At 36.0% G+C, this 21,470-nt stretch overlaps 1 protein-coding gene across 8 annotated transcripts; it reads right to left on the bottom strand.

Annotated features, from left to right (window-relative positions):
* Positions 1-201: 201 nt before the first annotated feature.
* Positions 202-21,199, bottom strand: LOC119989885 (putative callose synthase 8). Of its 8 annotated transcripts, none has more exons than XM_038835623.1 (41): positions 20,780-21,156; positions 19,900-20,000; positions 19,357-19,478; positions 19,044-19,131; positions 18,816-18,926; positions 18,537-18,656; positions 17,285-17,377; positions 17,106-17,197; positions 16,746-16,872; positions 14,655-14,792; positions 14,507-14,583; positions 14,230-14,392; positions 13,405-13,530; positions 13,207-13,324; positions 12,352-12,677; positions 12,102-12,154; positions 11,958-12,018; positions 11,578-11,659; positions 11,441-11,490; positions 11,092-11,178; positions 10,860-10,997; positions 10,636-10,730; positions 10,467-10,551; positions 10,221-10,381; positions 9,930-10,053; positions 9,737-9,831; positions 9,514-9,661; positions 9,058-9,209; positions 8,182-8,288; positions 7,978-8,100; positions 7,785-7,853; positions 7,445-7,610; positions 7,239-7,350; positions 6,477-6,596; positions 6,285-6,400; positions 4,569-4,652; positions 4,281-4,393; positions 3,918-4,147; positions 2,492-3,340; positions 916-1,101; positions 202-600 (listed from the first exon to the last, which is right to left on the bottom strand). In XM_038835623.1, exons 1-41 carry the CDS (start codon positions 20,997-20,999, stop codon positions 373-375), a joined length of 5,856 nt encoding a protein of 1,951 aa, XP_038691551.1. In that variant the 5' UTR covers positions 21,000-21,156; the 3' UTR covers positions 202-372. The 8 variants fall into 8 exon arrangements, 6 of the variants coding, with proteins under 6 accessions (XP_038691551.1, XP_038691552.1, XP_038691553.1 ...); XM_038835624.1 differs by having other exon boundaries at positions 373-600; positions 14,688-14,792; positions 20,780-21,199; XR_005465902.1 differs by lacking the exons at positions 202-600; positions 916-1,101 and adding an exon at positions 3,434-3,537 and having other exon boundaries at positions 3,199-3,340; positions 20,780-21,162.
* Between the last annotated feature and the right edge of the window lie 271 nt (positions 21,200-21,470).

Here is a 21,470-nt window from a genome sequence, read left to right as displayed (position 1 = left end):
ACTAATCCCACCTGTCTCAACCGACACGGCTTACACACATAGTGTGGGCTCTGCCATCCGAAATTCCTATGTGGAGACAAGGAAAGTGTACGTGTTGATTTAATTTGATAGAAATTTTGCTAATAAATCTGTTTTTTAAAATTATGATCTTTATTTATATTATAATTTATAACATAACACTAGTTTTATGAAAGGGTAAAGGCAAAAATCATCCCTGTGATAAAAGTATTTTTGTCCAACCCAACTCTTTTCTGAGTTTCTATTTTAGTGCGATAAAAAAATAGATGGGTAACAACTAACAAGAACTCTCTTTACAAACCCGATTGACCTCACTGTATAGACTATTATTAACACATTGGGATTTCAAAAAAGCTACTCTTTTTTCTTCCCAGCAAGAATTGGTTGAATTTGTAGTCTCCTGTTGAAAGCCTCATTGAATAGAAACCGAGTCTGGAAGGCTGATATAATAGGGAGCCATGCCAAGACAGCAATGGGTGTGAAAAGAACAACACCCATTCCATAATCATATGCTTTAGCAAGTACCAGTGTAAAGTCCCACAATCCAGTATCTTCGATCTTCGGCCTCGCAACTTGTGCAATCTGAAAGAAGCAAAGTTAATATCATATGAAGATTGTCTGAGAATTAAGAGCACAAGAAAATTAGTATACAAGATTGCTGGACATCAAGAGCTTGATTGGTTAATAACATGCGGGAGGTTTTCCGGCACCTCCAATTTTCGAACTCCCAGAGTGTGGGGGTCGTAGTGGCTGAGCATGCATGTCTGGAATGATAAAATACCCAAATGCTCACCTCCCCAACCCTTACCTCTCCTAGTCCTCCTCCCCACCACCCCAACCCTCATGCCAATCTGAGGGTAAGAATAAAAGAAAAGAAATTACATGGATTAAGCTTACCAATATCAAGCCCCATCCTGTAGGCAAAAAAGCTAGACAGCAGACAATCAAGTCCTTCAAAGAAAGGTGACAAATGCGGGAGAGAATGACTATGACAGCAAGACAACTCAAGAACAGGATTGCTTTAAAGAGCCTGAACACAAGGTGATATTTTGCAATGAACAACAGTCTTCCCATGTTCACAGCCTGCATATATCTCATGTCAAGATCATCAGTTGCACAAGAAAATGCTGAATGTTGTACCAAAACTTACAAGCAAACATGTCCACTAGAAACAATATGCAGCATATGTGACTGATGAATATATAAAACTGAGATGAATAACATTCAATTGTGATTTTGCAGGGAAATAGTCAAACAAAGATGAGGATATTCTCATATATAAACATTTGGCAAATCACCACATTTTGTAAGTTGGAACTTGTTCTTCTACCAACAATCTGATAAATCTGTAGCCTAATCCTTTTTAATTTCTATACTGAATAGAAAGAAAGAACAATTGAAAAGCATTGACAAATTGCTAGTAAAATAATTGGGTCTTCATCTATTTTAAATTCTGAACCAGACAAGTATAGAAAGAGAGGCTAAACAGTAGGCAACTGGGTAGAAATTCATTTACTAGTCTATATTAAGTCTGAAGTTGACCATTCAATACAGTAAAACAGAGAGGATAAAAGGATCATTTCCATGCTTCTACTGTTGTTCATATAATATTGTTAGAATATGTATAATTGATGTGAAATGTCACAACCCAACAAGTTAACTTATTGGGTTGAATAGCAAAGTAACTAATCTTAACATGATACCGACGAAGTAGGAGATCTTGGGTTCAAACATTAGGTTCCACGATTTAAACCTCCATTTGTTGTTACCCCAATTATGGGCCGTTGTGTGTTAACAAGGTATCAGAGCGAAAGGTCTTGGGTTCAAACATTAACTTTCGCAATTTAAATCCCCATCTGTTGTTGCCCCAAGTATAGGCCTTTGTGTGTGTTTGTTGTTGCCTCAAGTGAGGGCCCCTTTTGTGAGAGTAGCCCTATTGTTAGGCCTCGTTTGTTGTGCACAAGTTGGCTGTCAGTTTGTCCAGCCCACAGGCCCCACACGTGAGGGGATTGTTAGAATATGTATAAATGATGTGAAATGTCCCAACCCGACAAGTTAACTTATCGGGTTGAATGGCAAAGTAACTAATCTTAACAAATATAAAAGACAGCTCATTTGCCATCAATGAAAGTTCTTCTAAGAGAAGCCTGAGCACTAAAGAACACTTCATATTTTCATTAAAACAAAACAGGGAGTACTGAGAGGAGAATTTCCATCTATCCTATATGCCTAGTGTATCTTTTGAATCGAAAAGCAAAGCTGAAAACTAAATATTAGTTCCTGACGAGCTTCTGTCTTGTACTTTTTCTTCTGCACTGCCTGACTACAACAAAAATGATTGTCTAAAGTGCCAACCAACTTAACATCTAAATCTCAATTCGCCTACAAGCAACTTCATTATGCATATAACCAGATTAATGCTTTCTTGAGGCCTAAATGGGAAAAAGAAATCAAGAAAAAATGAGGAATTTACCTTGACCAGTAGGAAAATTGCAAGAATCACAATCCAGGAGAGCACATAAACCAGAAAATTTTTGCTCTGCTGAGAGATATCAAGGTGATAAACCAGACCATACTGGTACATGAAAAAGCGGAGAGACAGAAGTATCTCAAACAATCTAGCACCCAGCCCTGAACGTCGAAGATGGTCTTGCTCATCAATCCACCAGGATTGCCAGCTTTTATCTTGTTGAATTCCGATGCCTCCCTGCTGCTTGATCCACTTATTCCAGTCTTTCCAGTCATCTACTATTTTGTCCCAACTGAATCCAGAAGGATTAAATAAAAAGGGTGCAAACAACCAAGTGATGGACATGAACCAAATGGAATAAGTGATCAATACATATGCTACACTACCCTGGTAGGATCGCCTAAACAAATAGTAAACAATCAACAACAACATTAGCTCAAATCCTTTAACAAAGTGGCTTCGAGAATATAATCTGTAATTCTCAGTAAAGCTCGCATGAAAAACCACAACTTTACGCCCAGTGGGTCTGTATTGAGCCCCCCCATGCATGATTGTTCGACCATAATAGTGAATTTTTGTTCCAAGAGAGAAGGTGAAGAAAACAGCAGCTAGCTGCAATTGCATGAGAACAAAATCTTTGACTGCTGTGAGAAATCCTTTCTCAAGTCCAATCTCCATAACCATTGGTAAGCCTGTGAGAAGCCCCAGTTGGATAAATGACTGCGATGCAAGAGCTGTTTCCAGTGATGGTATATTCTGCAGTTTTGCCTCGATAACGAGTGCTTTCTCCAATCCACTGAGAACAAGGTATAGCTGTCCGTAAAGGAACACATAAATTCCAATTACTGAAATCTGCAAAATTTTGAAGAATAATTTTAAATTAGCGATGGATTTTCAATAAAAGATGCAATTTACGTTTACAGGTCTTAGATTAATGTAACACACCAAATGCAAGTACACCTCTTCAACTGCAAGAAATAAGCACTCAACTATCCACACTCGTTTTATAATTTCTTTTAGCAAGTGCACCCTGACTCAGGAATAAACATCTGCACAAACTGCTTATAAATGAGCTGACTTGATATTCATCCTACTAAAACCAAGAAACCAGTACTTAAAAAGTATCATTCTAATGATGCTTCGCAGGACATCTAGTTATAGCGCTCAAGAGAATTGTAGGTAAACTTCCATGGGAACATGACGTTAATTTCATAAAATTCTATCATTCTACTTCCACAAAAGCACAAAAAGCACTGTCAAAGTATTATTTCAGTGCATATATTGATTCTTATGGTCCTATCCACAACCTATATCTCTATATTGAAACCCAAAAGGAGAGACCTCATCATGAACTCTGAATTGATAATAATATATAAACTTACACTAATATCAAGACCAGAATGATATTTTCAGAGTTCAAGCACGTTACCAGGCTGCTAAAGTAAAAACCAACGGTTGTGAAATAACAAGATAACATCCGGAAGAAATCAAAACGACGTCCCAGGCGGTATATATCACGGCTCAGAGTTTGTTCACTGTTCCCATTAGCTATTTTAGCTTCAAACTTTGAAATTTGATTAAGGCCTACGTCTCGACCTTTGCCAACTTGCAGGTACTCATGGTAGGTGATACATCCTCTTCGTAAGGTAGAATTAAATCCTACAATAGATTACATGTAAATGCTAGTGAACGAATTGTGATTCGGGATGGAAATTGTATCTATAGCTATTTGGGTACTCGCAAACCTACCCGCTATGGGTCATGCTACGGCATTTAAGTCATTAATTCTTACCAGCAAAAACATCCTCGCTTAGGTTTATTGTTTTTGATGCTTTGCTTATGCCCCCTCTTGTAATGTGAAATAGCCTGTCAAATACATCTGGATGTCCATAGTGGAATCGTACTCTGTATACAAGGGAAAAAAAAAACAAAAACAAAAAAAAAAAACCTTGACAGAATGAAAATTTTATAGATCATGATGAGAGGACAGATAGGAAGACAGCTAGATGGTTGACATGGTAAAAGACATCATAATTCCTTATATCTTTAGTTTATACTTGCAGCAACAGTTATCAATTACCTGAGAGGATTAGCAAGAAGCCTTTGACCAATGGTGACAAAGCTCGTCTCTTGATATGACATGAACCATGCTAGAGAAGAGACACTGGAGTTTGGAAGACAAGTTAAGACTCAAAGCTTTCAGATGTTGAACAAAAAAAAAATGGGAATGATTAAATTTTCATAATTTAGTGGCATTCCAATCTCCAGTAAACTTAAAAGAATACAGAAACCCAAAAAATAGCAGAACAGTTTGCAAGTTATTCTGAATAAGGATTAGGTTTTCTTTACCAACCCCAGCTTAAAAAGCACAAAAATAAAATGAGATTTGCACCAATAACTGCTATAGCCATTCTATTGCATGGCTACTAATTGTAGCTTGAAGTTTTGGTCATGCAAATGTTAGCATGAATAAGTTTTTGCAGTGCCCCAATTCTTAACCATATCCATCTTTTACTGAGTTGTGCAAGATGCAAGGATGGGGTAAAGAAAAATATGAAAAGCTATAATAACAAAAGGAAAGGTGACGAATAAGAGTTACAAGCTTACAGCCCTCTTCGTGGGATTGCACAATCCAGTTGAATTTAAAACATAACTTTGATGTTTCTACCTACTATATGCATCACGCTGATGTATGATGCAGAATTTTTTTGCTTTAACATGCTGAGAATATGAACGGATTAGAAATGAGAATTTTGCGTGGAAAATAAATAGAGATGACTCCTTTCAAGGTAAAGGCACCTCTAATCAAAGATAAGATGATAGAAATCATCAAAGATTACTTTGATCAGGTGCAGCATATAGATGCTAGCATTTCATTGAGAAAATTCAAGTAGGATGCCAAAAATAAGTCGGAGGCTGAAAAAAGACATGGTGATAGAAATAAAGAAAGATGTGAACTCTAAAGCCTAGCGAAGAGCATGGCTTAATTTTGGATTAAATGGCAGTTGAACTCAAATAAGTTTCATTATGAGTTTATGAAGTCAACCCCAAAATGTTTAACTAGGCTTTGATGATGATTAAACCCAAATCTTGGCTGGTACCCTTTCCAACCTTGTGTGATATTGGATGTGTTGGTCAACAAGGACCTCATAAATGCAACCTTAAAGGTGCTTTGCAACAATAAGTCCACATGCCCCATATATAATATAGAACTGCCACCCCATACCCGATGTCAGACTTGTGGCTAACACAGATGGTCCCATCTAAACAAAGGTTTGGCACAAGAATGAGACCAGGAACGAAGATGGGAATAAGAAGTCATGTTCCTGACCCCACCTCGGTCTATATATATACCTACATGCTGTGTGTATGCTAAAATTATCCTATGTTTGACTTTTGTGATTTCGAAAACTATTTGAAACACCTTTCTTTTTTTTATATTGGTAATTTTAGAGATTGGGAACAACAATGATGGGACTTGAACCTCTTACCTCATGGTCAGATTCATGGGAGTTCACCACATGAACTACGGTGCATAAATAAGTAAACCGTAACTGCATCATCATTATGAAAGAAATAAGTACGGTTTTGTTGATATGCGAATTGGCTGCTCAAGGAATCTTGTCCCCTAATAGGGCAGGTTAAGGATGGTAAACAGATTCTATATGCAAGGTGGAAATGGAGGACACAATTCTGGCTTCCGTCCACCCACCAAGTTTCATCATTTATGTCCCTAAGTAGCAAAGCATATGCCATGGTGCTTATCCACGGCGAGGACATTATCAGACATACTAACCTTCCGGTGAATATGTGTTCCCTTAAACCAAGTATTGTTGGCGGCCGCCGCCCATGGTGACGTAGAAGTTCTTGTAGCAGATTTCTCATTTTAAAAGCTTCCTCTAAATAATTATCCTGTAAAACTATCGAATGTAAGAATAAAAATCATAGAAGTATGTTTTGAGTTATAACTACTGGAGAAAAATCATACTTGGTTCATATCAATAGTTTGGAGAGCTTCCCCACGTGTGAAAATAATAGCATGATTTTGATTTTCAGGCTTCCCTTCTCCAATATTTGGTGGACCAGGAAGCTTTATACGATATATTTCCTGAAAAAGAAAAATAATATCCTCAACCCTTGTGGTTTATATTGTCACAAACTATTAAATTAATTACCATTATATGAGTTGTTAATCTTTTTTTTTCTCTAATCACAAGCTGACTTTGGAAATTATATGATTCTACAGATGCTTAAAATGCTTACCAATATCTAAATACAGCCATCTTTATGCTTACTTATTTTCACACTCATGAAAATAAATTGCATAGTTCTTTCAAGTTTCAGCATATCGACTTTTCCAGGAATATATGGCTTTAGATTACAATAAAAGTCTCACATGTTAAGAATTTGTCCAGACTCCAGGTTGTCCATAATTAGCTTGAAGGGTCCGAAAACTCGTGGTATTAACTTCCCCAAAGCGTAATGACAAACAAAGGAAAACTTAGTAGTAGTAGTTGATGAGTTTTAAGAAGTCTCATTACGATAAACTTGCATTACAATTTTTCATGGAGCCCTATCCTAACTTATATGGTTGTGGATGAGTCTAGAAAATATATAGAGTATAAGATCTACTGGCACATTCATGCACATGAGCCCACAAGATTTAAAATATACCTAAAGTTTCAACCAAATGCCAGTACATGTGTCCCCTAATTCCAGATGTGTTAAAAAGAGCAAGAATATTGCAAACCTGATCATAACCATTATCAGCTTTAACCAATACAGAAGAATAAACCTTGTGACGCTTGTCATACACAATCTCTTCCTTTTCCTCAACGTAAGCCACACGCAGAGAAGGATAACTTCAAGAAAGAAGCTACATTTAGAAAAGTTCCGAAATTTATTTGCCAATGTAAATGGCTCCCAAAATATTTTCCAATTCCTCTAACGGGTTACCTTTTCATCAAATCAAGTATGTCTTGTGCATGGGGATCTCCAGATGCCTTTTGGGACCCAAACATTTGGCAGGAAATAACATAAGTGAATTTCAAATCAGCTAGTGCATCCAGTTGAGATAATGTACGATTATTGCTTTCAGCAGCATCATAACCTTCAAGAATATCTGGAAGAACAAAATCAGTGACATGGCTTAGAATTTTTTAGTAAAACAACTCTCAAGATATTCTTGAGTACTAACATAGAACCATCACAACAAACTGCAGTGCCGACGTATTGCATTAAATATAGCTTTATAAACAGATGTCTTGTATCACACGATGCAGCCAAAATTACAGACCTTCATTTTCAGCTATGTCAAGAAACGCCTGAACTTTTAACGCTTCTCTGTAGTACATCATTCCTCTAACTGCCAAAAGAAAAGGAAAGGAAAGGAAAGGATGAAAAACTAGCGATAAATTCAAGTGAATCACATTATCTGCTATTCCTGAAATAAATCTATTATTAGAATACTATTTAAAATTCCAATTCACCTGTTCTGTTTAGTGTTTGCCCGCGGAAAGATGCCCAATTTCTGAGTTCTTCTTCCTTGCTGTTTCCTTTCAACTCAACAAGACTTCCACAGCCCATGCGTTCCAAAAAATTTTCCCACTCGTCTAGAATGACGAAATAGTGATGGGACATGAGTTGTCAAAGCATTTGAGTTTTTATTATTGAAGTTCTTTTCTTTTTTATACCTGGATATATCCTCTGCATATAAAATAAGATGGAAACCCCTTCTGTGCTTGACTGAAGCTCTTTCATCGAATAATTAATGTCTTCCATGAAGTGTGGAGTCATAACACTGCACAAAGATAATACAAAGGATTAGGACAAATTATGCGCTTGAAATCATTTTGCAAATAGAGGACGTAAAAAGGATATTGCTCCCAACAAGAATTAGCATCGGAACTTATTCTACGCATCCTGTTTACGTTCATTCTCATACCTTGAAGATATTAACTTGGTAGCAAACAAGATTCATGCTGGGCCCCTAGGTCCATGCATGTCAATCATCACTCCAAAGATCAGTACTGTGATGCTTCAACAATTAATTATGAATCACTTATATGATGAACAACCTAAGACAGTGAGCCAAATCAATTGCTCCTTGTGCACAAAAAAAGCTTCACCCTTGACACACAGTTTTTACAAGGTAACACTAAGGCATAGCCAAATAATGGTTGAAAATTGACGAACTTGGCTGTTAAAGATGAAGCCAAACATGTCTGAGTAGTCAATTTTATATATCAAACTGGTAATAGTTTATCAGAATCTTCATTGAGATTGAATGACTGAATTAGATGTGATCAACCATGTAAGACCTCTGAATAAGACAATTTACTCTGGATATGATAAAGATGGATTAGAACACCACTTCTCCTGCAAGCCAACCTCACTTCTAAATTTTAAATAGCAAGAAAAGGCACTTAAAAAATCCCAAGAAAATCTTATTAGTTATTGCCTATATACATCGAGAAACCCAAGACTTCCAAGTTTCAACACTTCGTCAAAATTGTAGAAAAAAATGCATTTTTCCATGAAACATGCTCGCGAAGACAAGAAAGTCTGACCTGAATGACAGCATATTGCGTATTTTAGGAGCGCTAGGCATATCCATGAAAAGCGAGGTAGCAAAGAACGAAACTCGCCTCCGAGCTTCTATATTTGCAGGAATGTCCATTGCCTTATCTTTAACAGTTAGAAGCAAAAGAAGACGCTTAATCTGCCATCAAAAGTCCACATTGCCTCATCTTTAATAGTTAAAGCAAAACAAGACACTTAATCTGTCATCAAAAGTCCACATTGCCTCGTCTTTACTAGTCAGAAGCAAAAAAAGACACTTAATCTTCCATCCAAAGTTCACAAGAGTACTTTTTCCTATAGATATGCCATATATACAATATGTGCATGGTTATAGATAGCCGACATGGTTTTCCTCATATTCCTTAGATTTAGTGTGTATGAAGGAAGTAAGAAGGGGCCAATTGGAATAAGAGCAACATAATGAAAGAAGAAGGAAGCATCACCTGTTCATTTAGAGAGCCACAATTGGGCAGTGGAAAATGTATAGAATTCTTTTCACTAGCAGACTCAAACAACTGTGGGTCAATTTTCCTTGTAAAATATGTCGAATCACATTCCATCGTTTGGAAAGACTGGAGCAAATCCAGTATTCTGTGTGCATTGCAAATAAAGTTCAGTAAAGTGAAACATTCAAAAAGATTTTAAAAGAGTCCACGGACTCCAAACCTCGATCCGTTTATCATGATATCACTGGTTAGGAGCTCAAAGATGTCTTGGAGGACTTTGACAACATCAACATAATGGCTTTCATTTGCCTCAACCTCAAAATATACAACACAACAAATCAGTACAGCTCAACTACCGACAAAACAATTCCAGAGCCAATTTAAGAATTTTAACTCTGCAGGGTAATACTTACCAGAAGTTCAACTAATTCAATGCATTTCGCTTGCAAGGCAGGGAGCTCACTCATTTTGAAGTCCTCAAGAAGACTTGACCTTCCAATGCTTTCTTCAATTTCATTGAATATGCTTGATACAACCCTAAATAACAATGTCTATATTAAGACTCATCATTCTCCATTACATTAGCCTACCAAGAAAATTTAAACAAAAAAAAGCTACTGCCCCATACCAATTTACCGCACCCACAAAATCTCCATTTTAAAAATGGGCATTGACGATAGAATATATCAAAAGAAGTTCTCTACCTTTTCTCCAGATCACCCACAACAAGAATATCAAGGATGTACTTGAGTGAATCATAGCATTCCTTTACGGCACAATACATGTACTTGTCTTTCTTAATCTTCTTGAGAAGAAGCTTGTCCTTTCCAACAAAATCTCTTGCAATGCTCAGTGCTGTTGAAAACTAGTAAGAAGAGGGAGCAACCTAAATAGATGGACAATATCAACAAAAGAATAAAAGTATAAAATTCTGGGGTTGGAAAACACACCTTATTTGCTAGGAGAAAAATTGGCCAACGAACCACACCATCAAATAACTCAGTTGACATGGGCATTGTCATTAAATCCATCTCCCTTTGGATACAAATACACTTTCAAAGTTACTTTCATGATGATAGCAAACAAAGAACAATGGAAAAATAGGAGAAGAAAGTGAACCTATTGCTTATTAAGTCCTCTGACCGAAAAGTAGTAATGATTTGGTTCCATAATAGAACAAAATTTGCAATGCCTCTTTTTTTATTTTCAGATACCTGAAGATGTATCATTTCAACTACAAATCAGCTATAAAAATATTCAATGTGACCTTAACACGGAGAGGTTTCATGTGCTCAAAATGTATGACTACATATATGTATGTATTTATTTAGAGGAACTCATACCTCTCTAATTCTCCTGCCAAATAAGCTTGTTCTTTGTCTCTTCCGCTCAAGTTTCGATGATGGTGGTGGTATCAAGCAAGCATTACATGCCGCAGGCAATGTGTGAAATCTACTTCTCAGCATACCTAATGTACGAATCTACAGAAGAAGTTGAAGATGAAAAGAAATCTGATGGGCACTAATGCCGTATGCTCACCAAATATTTTCTGGGAAATAAAAATATGAAGCTTACCTCACCCAGATGATGCAAAACTCCATAAACACCCCCAAAGATTGTGCAGAAAACTGAATACCAAATCTGTGTGTCCATAAAATACACCTGGGATAAGAGCAAAAAGTAAATGAATGTCAGAAATCAAACAATTGTATTGGAGAGAGAATTTTAATCCAGTTTATGTACACAACACCATTTATTGCTTCAACGAATCATGTTTCTTATTCCAACTTTAATTAACATTTTCCCAGGTGAGATTGGATGGATGATCTACCAACAAATATTTGAAAGTGAATAAAATTTGACAGCTAACAATCCAAGTATCAGAAGACGGAAGCGAATTTCAGATATCTCAAATAAAACTCACAACTACAATAGGAGCCCACACAGCCACGATTGCACCAGCATTACTCTTGACTGCAGCACATATCACAAACTTGTTACCCCCTTTTAAGTTTCAATTTAATTCAGGTAGAAAAAATTCAAAAGAAAGGGGAAAAAAACCTTTTGGGAAAAGCTCATGCCAATCATAATTCTCAACACCGATTCTCATGATGAGTTTTGTTGGTTCTATAAGTGGTTTAATCTGCATTTACGACAGGCATTAATATTCAGTGAGTATAATAGTTGGTTCACACATGCATTTTGTGTAATCACGGAAAAGAACAATACCATTTTTTGATAAGGAAGAATAATATGAAATAATTCATAGATTTACTAAACCAAACTTATGATAAAATAATGTTAGAGTACAAGCTACAAAAACTTATGAAGAGTTTAAGTGGTAAAAACGAAAAGTACACGAACAAAAATGAACAAGACTCGGAATGTTTTTTGTTACACAACTGTTAAGTGAAACAGAAACAGATTTCATGCCTGCTCACCTCAAAATTGTAGCTGAATAAAAATTTGCTGCACAACACCAGAACCCAAAACAATGTATACCTACGTGCAGGAAAATATATATCAGTAAGGAAAAAATTGACAAAAGAAGCAGAAATTTATTCTTCCAGGAAAAAAAGGCATACTTCAAAATAGATACTTGGGTTTCTTGCATCCCCCGTCCAACAAACAATCTTGGCTGAGAATGAGATAGAGGGAGTGAGAGAGAATTAATATTTAAACCCTAAACTGGAGTCCAAGGAGTGACAACTGACTACTAGTGAAAGGTGAGCGAGCTACTACAATTAACAATTCAGGAAAAATTAATATAACAATGTCAAAAGTATTGAAGAAAATCACCATATATCAATGTATTATAAATGCACGACAGATTACCTGTGCCCAGAAAGAAAAAAATGTGCATATCCGGCAATTTGAGACCTCGATGAATTTCCAAACAATAGGAACAAAGAATAGTACCACCTCAACTGCATTATTAGACAAATAAATTGCAACCGCAACCATATAGGAAGATATACACCATTCTTGAAGCCAGCTCACATATTGAGTCGAAAAACAATACTTCCTTCTTGATTTGGCATAACACGAGGGGAGAACAACCACCCATATTACTGCAAAAACCAGCCTCAACACATATTTCCTTCTTTGGGATAATTCCATGGTGCATCTAGCTTTCCATGCGAATGCAATGTCAAGAATTGCTGCCACGCCAAATACTCAGTTTAAATTTGTATTATTCATACATGTATAAATATATTTGTGCAGTCGGAGTACAAAAAAGCATAGTAAGAAAAAAGTTCCGAACAAGTCAGTTCATGAAAATAATTGGCACAATCTTGAAGAACAAAGGGACTAATTACAAGGCTAAACAAGCTGAATCCATCTATTTTAGATTTCGCTCATTTATTAAACCAGCTAAAACTTTTGTTCAAACTTATCCAATTAGCTTACCAAAGTCATGCATCATCTGCCCAACAAGCATATTGGTTCATCTATACCCTCCTTGACTCCATAGATAATTTGTTTCATAAACCTTTTACTCTCCATATGTCAAAGTAGCTGATTATATGGTGATCTCGGTGTGAGATTAAAATGTCGTATTTTAAATTCACAAAAGGATACTAAAAGTTCATAGTAAATTCGAAATATAGTCTTGTATGATCCCTTCTCTAACTGAAAGTTCTTGTATTTAAAATTTAAAACGCATTGGCAATTCAAAATAGAATATACCTCGTATGAGTTTAAGAATTGCAGATGTAATGAAGATGCTCAAAATGTCCTCAAAAATTTCTGAGTCAAACACTTGAAGTGGAGATTGTAAATCATGGGAAGCAATTACTATCATTGCCTGAAAAAGCAAACAAAAGTATTTAACCAACACAATGAAGCGATATTCAGTGAATGTACCCTACAGGGTTTCTGATGAACCTGAAGGGACAGCACAAAAAAGCTCCACATGCGATCAAAGCTCCTATAAATTTGCCACAACGAACGTATCTCTACAAAATTTGTCTTCCCTAACCATTTGGGTTGACGATTTCCTTCCATTCCTGCCTGTGAGAAAACAAACACAATTCAAGGATATGGCCGTATGGATTTAGAGAGTTTTTCAATATGAAGTAGATGATGAGTCTTGGTCTTGAGAATTGAATCAAAATTACCAAATTATACTTCTATTGCAACAAAAAGCAAAGGGGTAGGCAGCATAGGCCAATGCAAGGGAACAGAAAATTGTTGCTCATGCCAAACAAATTCAACAAAATAAAGTCATCTAACAGAAGGCAACTGCAGTGAAAATGACACATGAGAAACAAAGTCGTAGAAGAAAATCTTGAATATACAAGTCATTAGTTTAAGGAGTATTCTCAATAAAGTTATTTCTCAATCGAAAAGATAAAAGAATATTTTTTGTCACAAACATGGAGGTGCACAACAATTCGCTTGGATGAAAGATATGCTTCAGTAAAAGAGGAGTCAACATAGGCAGCTACCATCTTATCATGAACAAACCATTATTCATCATAAATAAAAAGAGGCCAGCTATACACAATTGTTGATGTAGCTGGTTGATACTCATCAAATATAAGACCATAGATGTCTATAACTTCAAGATTCTTCATGAAGCTAGAAATAAAAGGTGGCAGCATAGACCAATAAAGTTCCGAGTGACAAGCGTTTTGACTCCATGTCATGGAAATTCATGATTTCAAGATAAATGAAAAAAATGGATAAAGAAGCAATTCATTAAAATACCTCCTCCTCGTCTTTATCTTCATTTCTTTTTCCCTTGCCTCTTTCTGCCTTCGTATTAAGTGATACAAGAATTTTCTCAGTCTTGCATCTATTAGAAGAATTAACACAAAAAAAATTATGGTCCTCTCGCATGGGCCAACCAATCTGGAAACAATCAGGAGACCTGCACGACAATGGCTTGTATTAAAAAACATGTCCCAAAGACCTAACTTCTTGAAATTGAAATTTTGCAGACATGGAATAACAATAGATAAATTATGCAGAGGCCAAGTCGAACCAAAAATATTCATTCAAATCATCGTAGTTTCTCCATGTAGAATGATCAGCAGTCCGGCCTTTGCTTTTTGCAGCTTCCTGCAATTTTTAAACAGAAAAATTGGTTCTGCAATATAAGGATTTATTAAGGTATAAAAAGGAGAAAATACCTCAAATATAACCCTGTATATCGGAGTCACGACCTTGTTAAGGAATGACTCTGACCCCCCTCCATATGCTGGCATGACCTTCTCCCAATCAGTCAAGCTGACAGCACCGGTTAACATACCATGCAATTCATACGCCATCTGAACACAAACAATAGAAAAGTATTGTCAACTTTTATTTAAAAAAAAAAAATTTGATGATGATAATAGTCTAATACATTAATATCCCTTTTCAGATTGTTCAATGGGGATGAGGATTTGAATTCCTGCTCATGTAAATGTTACATTCTACTAATTCAAGAGAATATACTTTATTGATTAAGCTGATACGAAGATGAATCTTTTATTGTTGAGAAACCCAATAACCATTCATTTAATTTTAATTGGGTGGAGACAAGTTTTGAACCCAGGAAGTAGAACTTGCCTAAGGCTTTAGCTGACAGATGGGGAATAATTTTTTAATTTTCCTACTGCTTTGACATGAATATTCGCAGCTTATGAGCATTCCAATAGAGAAAAAAACTTATAGTACATAAAGAAGTTCAGGCTATTAGATTCCAGTTATGGCACTGGATAATACAGTCGTCGGACTCAAGGCAGTTCAAGAGTACCCCTAGAATTTGATCATAGGTCAGAAGAATGCATGAGCATGGCTTATCAATTATGGAGATGGAATGCATAAAGATTCTATAAAATTTGAGAACCTACAATATTTTGGTCATCCTAATTATTTCTACAAGTCATAAAGAGAAGTGTCCAGAAAAAATTTTTGATGCCAGCATCTAATAGCTCAAATATTAACATGCGTAGTGAAAGAGGAAATGCTTTTGATGCCAGGAGAACTTGGCCATAAACATTCTCCACTCTTCCAGTGATGAATACTAGATGAACCAACCCATTATCGTTAATCCATCAATTACCAATTGGTTATAGGCAAATTCTCCCTGTATCTTGGCTAAGCAGAAATTACCCTAAGTTCCTGAAAACTGCTTACAAGTTACAAATGGGTTAGATACAGAAACAAATGTATAGAGAAAGATGTTTTAGGATTTTCTGAACAAACAACCAGGGGTTCTCTGTTCCTGCAGTGATGGAGAGACAGAAGTCTTGAGAATTCGAGAGAAGGTTATGGTGAGACAAGTAGTCTATCGCTACGGTAGGGGTGTAGTACTTGGCTCGAGTGGGCAGGGCCACAAGTTTTGCACTGTCAAGCTTGGTGGTACTGGGTGAGCTATCGAGTGGTGAAGGGGCTCAATGCTCTAAATCTCACATCGCCTAAGGGAAGAAGTAAAGTGCAGAATATAATACGCCAAAATTCCAAATTGGTAACAAGAGCTTTTCTTGGGCAAAAACTAGTATGGGTTGGTGTTGGCCCTAGAAAGACAAAGTCGTGCAAGCCAGTAAGAGCTAACCCAAAACGGACAAAGTGTTACAAGTGTGGAAGGGCGGGCTGTTACAAGTTGCCAAGTCAAAGGGTTTTTGTTCTCCATATTTTAAGCAGAATCTTTGACTTTTGACACCAGTACAAAGTTAATTGCTTTATGACTTCTCCTCAGTCTCATATATATATTAGTCAATAACAAACAAGTGAAACAACAGATATTGATCTAAATAATGAACTCGTGTTTGGAAATTTGTGTTGTACAAAAAGAATTGGTTTCAAATCAGTAGCATATCGGCTCCTTTGCCTTAACAGCCCTTCACTAGAACAAGGACTCGGCAGTACACTATAAATTTGTCTTAAATGATTTCACGTCTATCTCAACCTCACCCTCCAATTCCAATCAAATGGAGCGAAAGATCATATATACATGTGTGTAGAAAAGTCTGTGATGATTTCTCAACCATTAGACAGTCACAAACATCACTTTCCAATAGTTACACAAATAGGCTTTTCTACTCTTCTAATTTGTTCGCTAGCATAGTTTGGGCTGTAAAAGTTGAACAATAAGATAATGATCACACTTACCACATTAAAATAATTGGTTATGACAAGAAGTAAAAAATAAGTTGCACTCAGCAGACATGCAATCCAAAAACCAAGTTGAATTCATTGACAACAAAGTAACTATTGTTAAGGTATTTGTCACTTACATGGTGAAAAATATAACAAAGACATTCTGGAATAAAGCGCAAGTTGGCAGCCTCACCCCATATGAGTAGATAAAGCCCTATATACAAAATTTTATACTGTTGCGCTTCCTGTTTCACAAAAGGCAATCTGCAAAGTTGTAAAAAAAATTTGTTGTAAATACAGATGTTAAAATGAACAATGTAAAAAAAAATTAACAGCAAGGAGATGTGCAAAACAATTAGATAGATTAAGAGAGAGAGAGAAAAAGTTGTTAGGCATTATATGCAGAGACGGTCAGATTTACTTATAACCCAATCACTTGTCAAAACATCTATATTTATTCATGCAATTCAATGAGCAAATTTGATTATTTCTCTTACCTAATGTTGCTTTTTCTTCTTAAAAATTTGCACCAATTAGTATAATTTTTAAAAAACTTGTTCATCAGTTCATCTACAGCTCCATCCCCTAACTGACATCAAAAGAACAACACATTATTACTAGTCCAAGGATAAAATATAAGTTCAAGTAAACATTAAGAATCAAGTAGCTAAAGCACCTTCAAGATAGATGTCTCCTTATGATACTTCCGAACGTGGATGTTTGCAAGTAGCAGAATTAGATGCTCCCTTTGGTTGGCAACATTTCCTTCCTAACAAGAACAGTATATATTTTAAATACTTTATCTTAAGTTAAGAAAACAGAGTATCCAGTGCCAGTGGTAACTTCCAAAGCATAGCAAATCGAATATTATGTTAAACAAACCTCAATTTCAACTGATATTTTCAGTAAAGCACGGAATTTCAGCAAAAAGCAAGTAAGCCTTATTCAAGAAAAGTGAAGACCCCAAAAAAAATACAAAAAGAAATATAAATCAGGGCCTAAATAATCAAATATCATTAAGCAAGCTAAAACATCTTTCGATAGAAAAGTGTGCCAAGAATCATTTCATGAAAGGTAAAAAAAAAAAGGTCCCTCTCATACCAGATGATCAACATGAACCTAAAAAGAACTGTATGTTGGTCCTTGTGTGTCTGCTCTTTAACATAATTCCCTTTCCAAAACTGTATAATGGAACTAAAACATAATATACAGGACCATGACTCGTTAAAAGGTTGACATTTGCAAATGTTAATGCTTTTCCAAATCTTCCAGCACATACAAATCCAGTCAACAATAACTATCTTCCATTCTATTAAGTCAAATGTTAGAAGCCTTCACTGGCTGGAGTTTGCTTGGCTTGTTCCGGGGTCACCAAATGTAGTTGGTCCACAAAAGTTACCAAAAGCTCTAACTCCTGATCATGAGCTCCCTCCATATGATCACTCACCAAGGCATTCTTGATTTTTCTTATATGAAAGATTTCAGAGAAAGAATCACTCAAGGATGCATACTTACATGCCACACAAAATATTTTCCATAAGACCACTTGTCATTTTCTTCTACAACAAAACTCCCATGCTTTATGAATTGATTTCACCTTTAGTCGACTTTCCAGACCCATGCCCTTGAGGTCTTCTAACAATAGGAGTCGCTCAGCTGCCTGGTTATATTCTATTTTTCAAGATTACAACATGTCTGCATTGACTGAATCTCTATAACAAATCACACAATCATTTTCAAAATTATGCAGCCCTAGAAGTATCCAACTTCATTACTCCAAAAACCCCATAATGAAGTAGAAAACACCATGTGTCATGCCAAAAAATGAAAAGCTACCCCCCACCCCCCAATAAAAAATAAAAAATCACCCAATATTTTATTACAGTGGTAGAAAAATTACTACATTAAGTACCTTTAATAAAATTTACCTGAAACCCAAAGCAACACTGAAGAAATTCAAATAAATCCACAAATGGAGCACTTCTCTGAAAGTCCTGCCCTGATGGTAAACCACGAAGATTTTGAACCGCTGCAACTGAAGCTTTAATCTGCATAATCAAGTACTATATCAACCAACCAATTAAAAAGCATGCTGCATTTTGAGATCACTCGCCACTTAATTTAATTCTACAGAAACTGACAAAACAGAATCAGAGTTAACTTTGAGGGAAAAAGAAATTGCTTAGAATATCCACTATGTATCAGACCTCAGGAAGATGCATAATTGCTTGCTGAATACCTCCATTATCAAGAGGAAGGATGTTATATGGCACATATAACTCAGATTTCGCACAGATACTGCCCGTTTCAGCAGGGGCCTGTCAACAAGATGAACATAATAATGAGTGATTAATAAGATTAAAAATGAATCTAACACTCTGCATCTAAGTACGGTTATCACAAAAGAGGGGCATAAGTAATATGTCAAATAGAACCTGAGGACCAGTAGCGTTTATAACTGTCTTTAGTACGTCATACAGTACAGACGCAATTCTGCGCGCATTTATCAATTTTTCTTCGTCACTGATGCAAGTTAAAACCAAAAATTAATTCAAGATTGAAAAACAAATATTGCTATCTAATAATGTTCATCTGAAAGAAAGCGCAGTTGGCCAACAACCCCTCAACCGAGGTGGTTAAGGCATACATTCGAATTGGGTGGTGCCCAAGTTCAAACCCCCAGTCCCACAGTCCCGCTTACCCACCCCAAAAAAAACGCAGTTGAATGACATAAGATAAGGCAATTACCTATTTTCTAAATCAAATGCTCCGCCATTTCTTATAATATAGTCCTTGTACGCATGATAAACGCGTCTGAGTTCCCGAATATCACTCTTTTCCTTTCGTTTCCGAAAGGTAGGTTCGTCATCCTATGTCATTGTAACAGAAAAAGGAGCAACTTTTAAGATGAATAAAAGCACCAGATATCTTAAACCAAAGGAAATGCATGCCTTCGTGGCAAAAAATTCTAGAAGACATACAAAGATGTATTTGGTGTGCATATTAAAAAAAGAATTGCAGAAATACATGATATTAGTTATTATTGGAAAACATGGCATAACAAACAACTATGATGTTTTCTATGCTCTTAATATTTCAAAGACAATTTAAAGAAAATACCATTATTATGTAATAGATGTTATTCTTACTTTTCTTCACAAACATAAAGCAAATTTAAGTTTAGGGCCCGTAGGTCATTCCATATTAAATGGACGCTAGGTTCGAGAAAAATTTAAGCTTACCACTAGGCCACAAGTTTGTGTTTGTATGTTTGAGAAAAAGGTGACTTACATGTTCAAGTCTCTGGAGAAGCGAAGTTTTGAATTGCCGAACACCCCGGCCACTTGAATTGTGGTCCCTGTTGTGGGCTATTTCAAACGCATGAAAGCGGCCTGCCACATTAACCACATAATCAATATAGAATTCACTCTGCATAATCTTGTATCAAACTTTAATTCCACCCAAAGCAATTGGCAATTCAAAATTTGTGTTTTCGAGTCTCGACACCAAGGTAATTCTTCTTTTGCATGGAATGGGAAAGAGAAATAAATTCAAGTTCTTAAAATTGTAATAGTAAGTTAGGCCCAAAAAAATCTATTCCTACTTTCTCGTAAACAGATGGTCCTGTATATTTTTTAAAAAAGACAAAACAATCAGTCAGTTTTGCCATAGTAGTTCTACAACTATTTTTGAATAATTAAAAGTCAGCTTATAATATCTTTATAAACAATATACACAAAAGAAACCATAAATTCTAAATTTATGTTCATGTTATTTGCCTCGATTTTTAAGCAACTAGTTGAAGGAATGAAGGGTTATTTTAGCATGAAGTAAACTATTTTCTGAACAATTGTCTAATTCCTGTAAAACAACAAGGGGAAAAAAAATTGGAACACTGGTGCAAATTCTATATTCAAAAATCATAAGTGAATAAAAACATGGATGAATTTGATATCAGCAATTATAGCAATCATAAGCTACTAACGATTTTAACTTCAGGTCTTCCAAATATCACAACAAACAGAGTGATAACACTTCGAAGAAATATTGATTTAAAACAAACCCATCTGACAAAGAAATCGCAAGCAATCTAAACAATATTTGTTTATAGGCAAAAAAAAAAAAAGAATCAAGGAGACAAAATTAAAATGATTTGACGATAAACACTTACAAAGGTAAGCAATACGAGGCTCGTCGGCCTCAACGAGATTGGCAACCCGAAGGAACCTCTGAATTTCAGAAGCCAAGGTCGGAGGCAACCTCTCACTGTCAAATGGTTCAGCGCCATGATCGCGATAATCATGACCAAAAGTGAGAGGCCTTGTTGACGTTGTTGCCTCAGAGGTGGGACTGGGATCGATAATAGGGTCAGCAAGAACAATTTCTGACATTTTTGTGGGATTGTAGAAGAAGAATAACAAGTAGAGAAGCGTATTTGATGCATTGTTTCTTAACGAGTGTGGCAATGGTGGTAGTGGTGGTGGTGGTGGAGTCGTGGGAGAGGTTGCTTTTTTGCTTTTGCTTTTGCTTCTCCAACTCTGAGAGTCTGGGGAGGGAGAAAGGCAAAAGTTGCAGGGTTTCTTTTGAAAAAGAAAAGTAGGGTCTTTGAACTAAATTAAACACGGTAAAAGTAGTGCTAATAATACTTAAAAAAGAATATTAAAAAAGAGTCAAAACCAACTTTACCCAACTGTTATTTTTATATAATCACACCATACAATAAATATACAACTAATTACTCGCAACTCTGAGAATGATTCCGGTTCCAGGGAATACGCAAGTTCAACATTTAACATTCACGTGGCAAAACTTTGTCCGATTCGGATGACAAAATTTATCCAAACTGAACTAATTGGACATAA

Source organism: Tripterygium wilfordii, chromosome 21, assembly GCF_013401445.1.
Source record: "Tripterygium wilfordii isolate XIE 37 chromosome 21, ASM1340144v1, whole genome shotgun sequence".
NCBI lineage: Eukaryota > Viridiplantae > Streptophyta > Magnoliopsida > Celastrales > Celastraceae > Tripterygium > Tripterygium wilfordii.
This window is presented reverse-complemented; position numbering and strand designations above follow the sequence as displayed.

Excerpts from the sequence above, each read along its gene's own strand:
- LOC119989885 (XM_038835623.1), bottom strand. The coding sequence starts at position 20,999 with ATGTCAGAAATTGTTCTTGCTGACCCTATTATCGATCCCAGTCCCACC. Across the intron at positions 11,179-11,440 it reads TGTGGGCTCCTATTGTAGTT|GTGTATTTTATGGACACACA; the intron begins GTGAGTTTTATT and ends CTCTTATCCCAG. Across the intron at positions 7,611-7,784 it reads TGACATAGCTGAAAATGAAG|ATATTCTTGAAGGTTATGAT; the intron begins GTCTGTAATTTT and ends TTGTTCTTCCAG.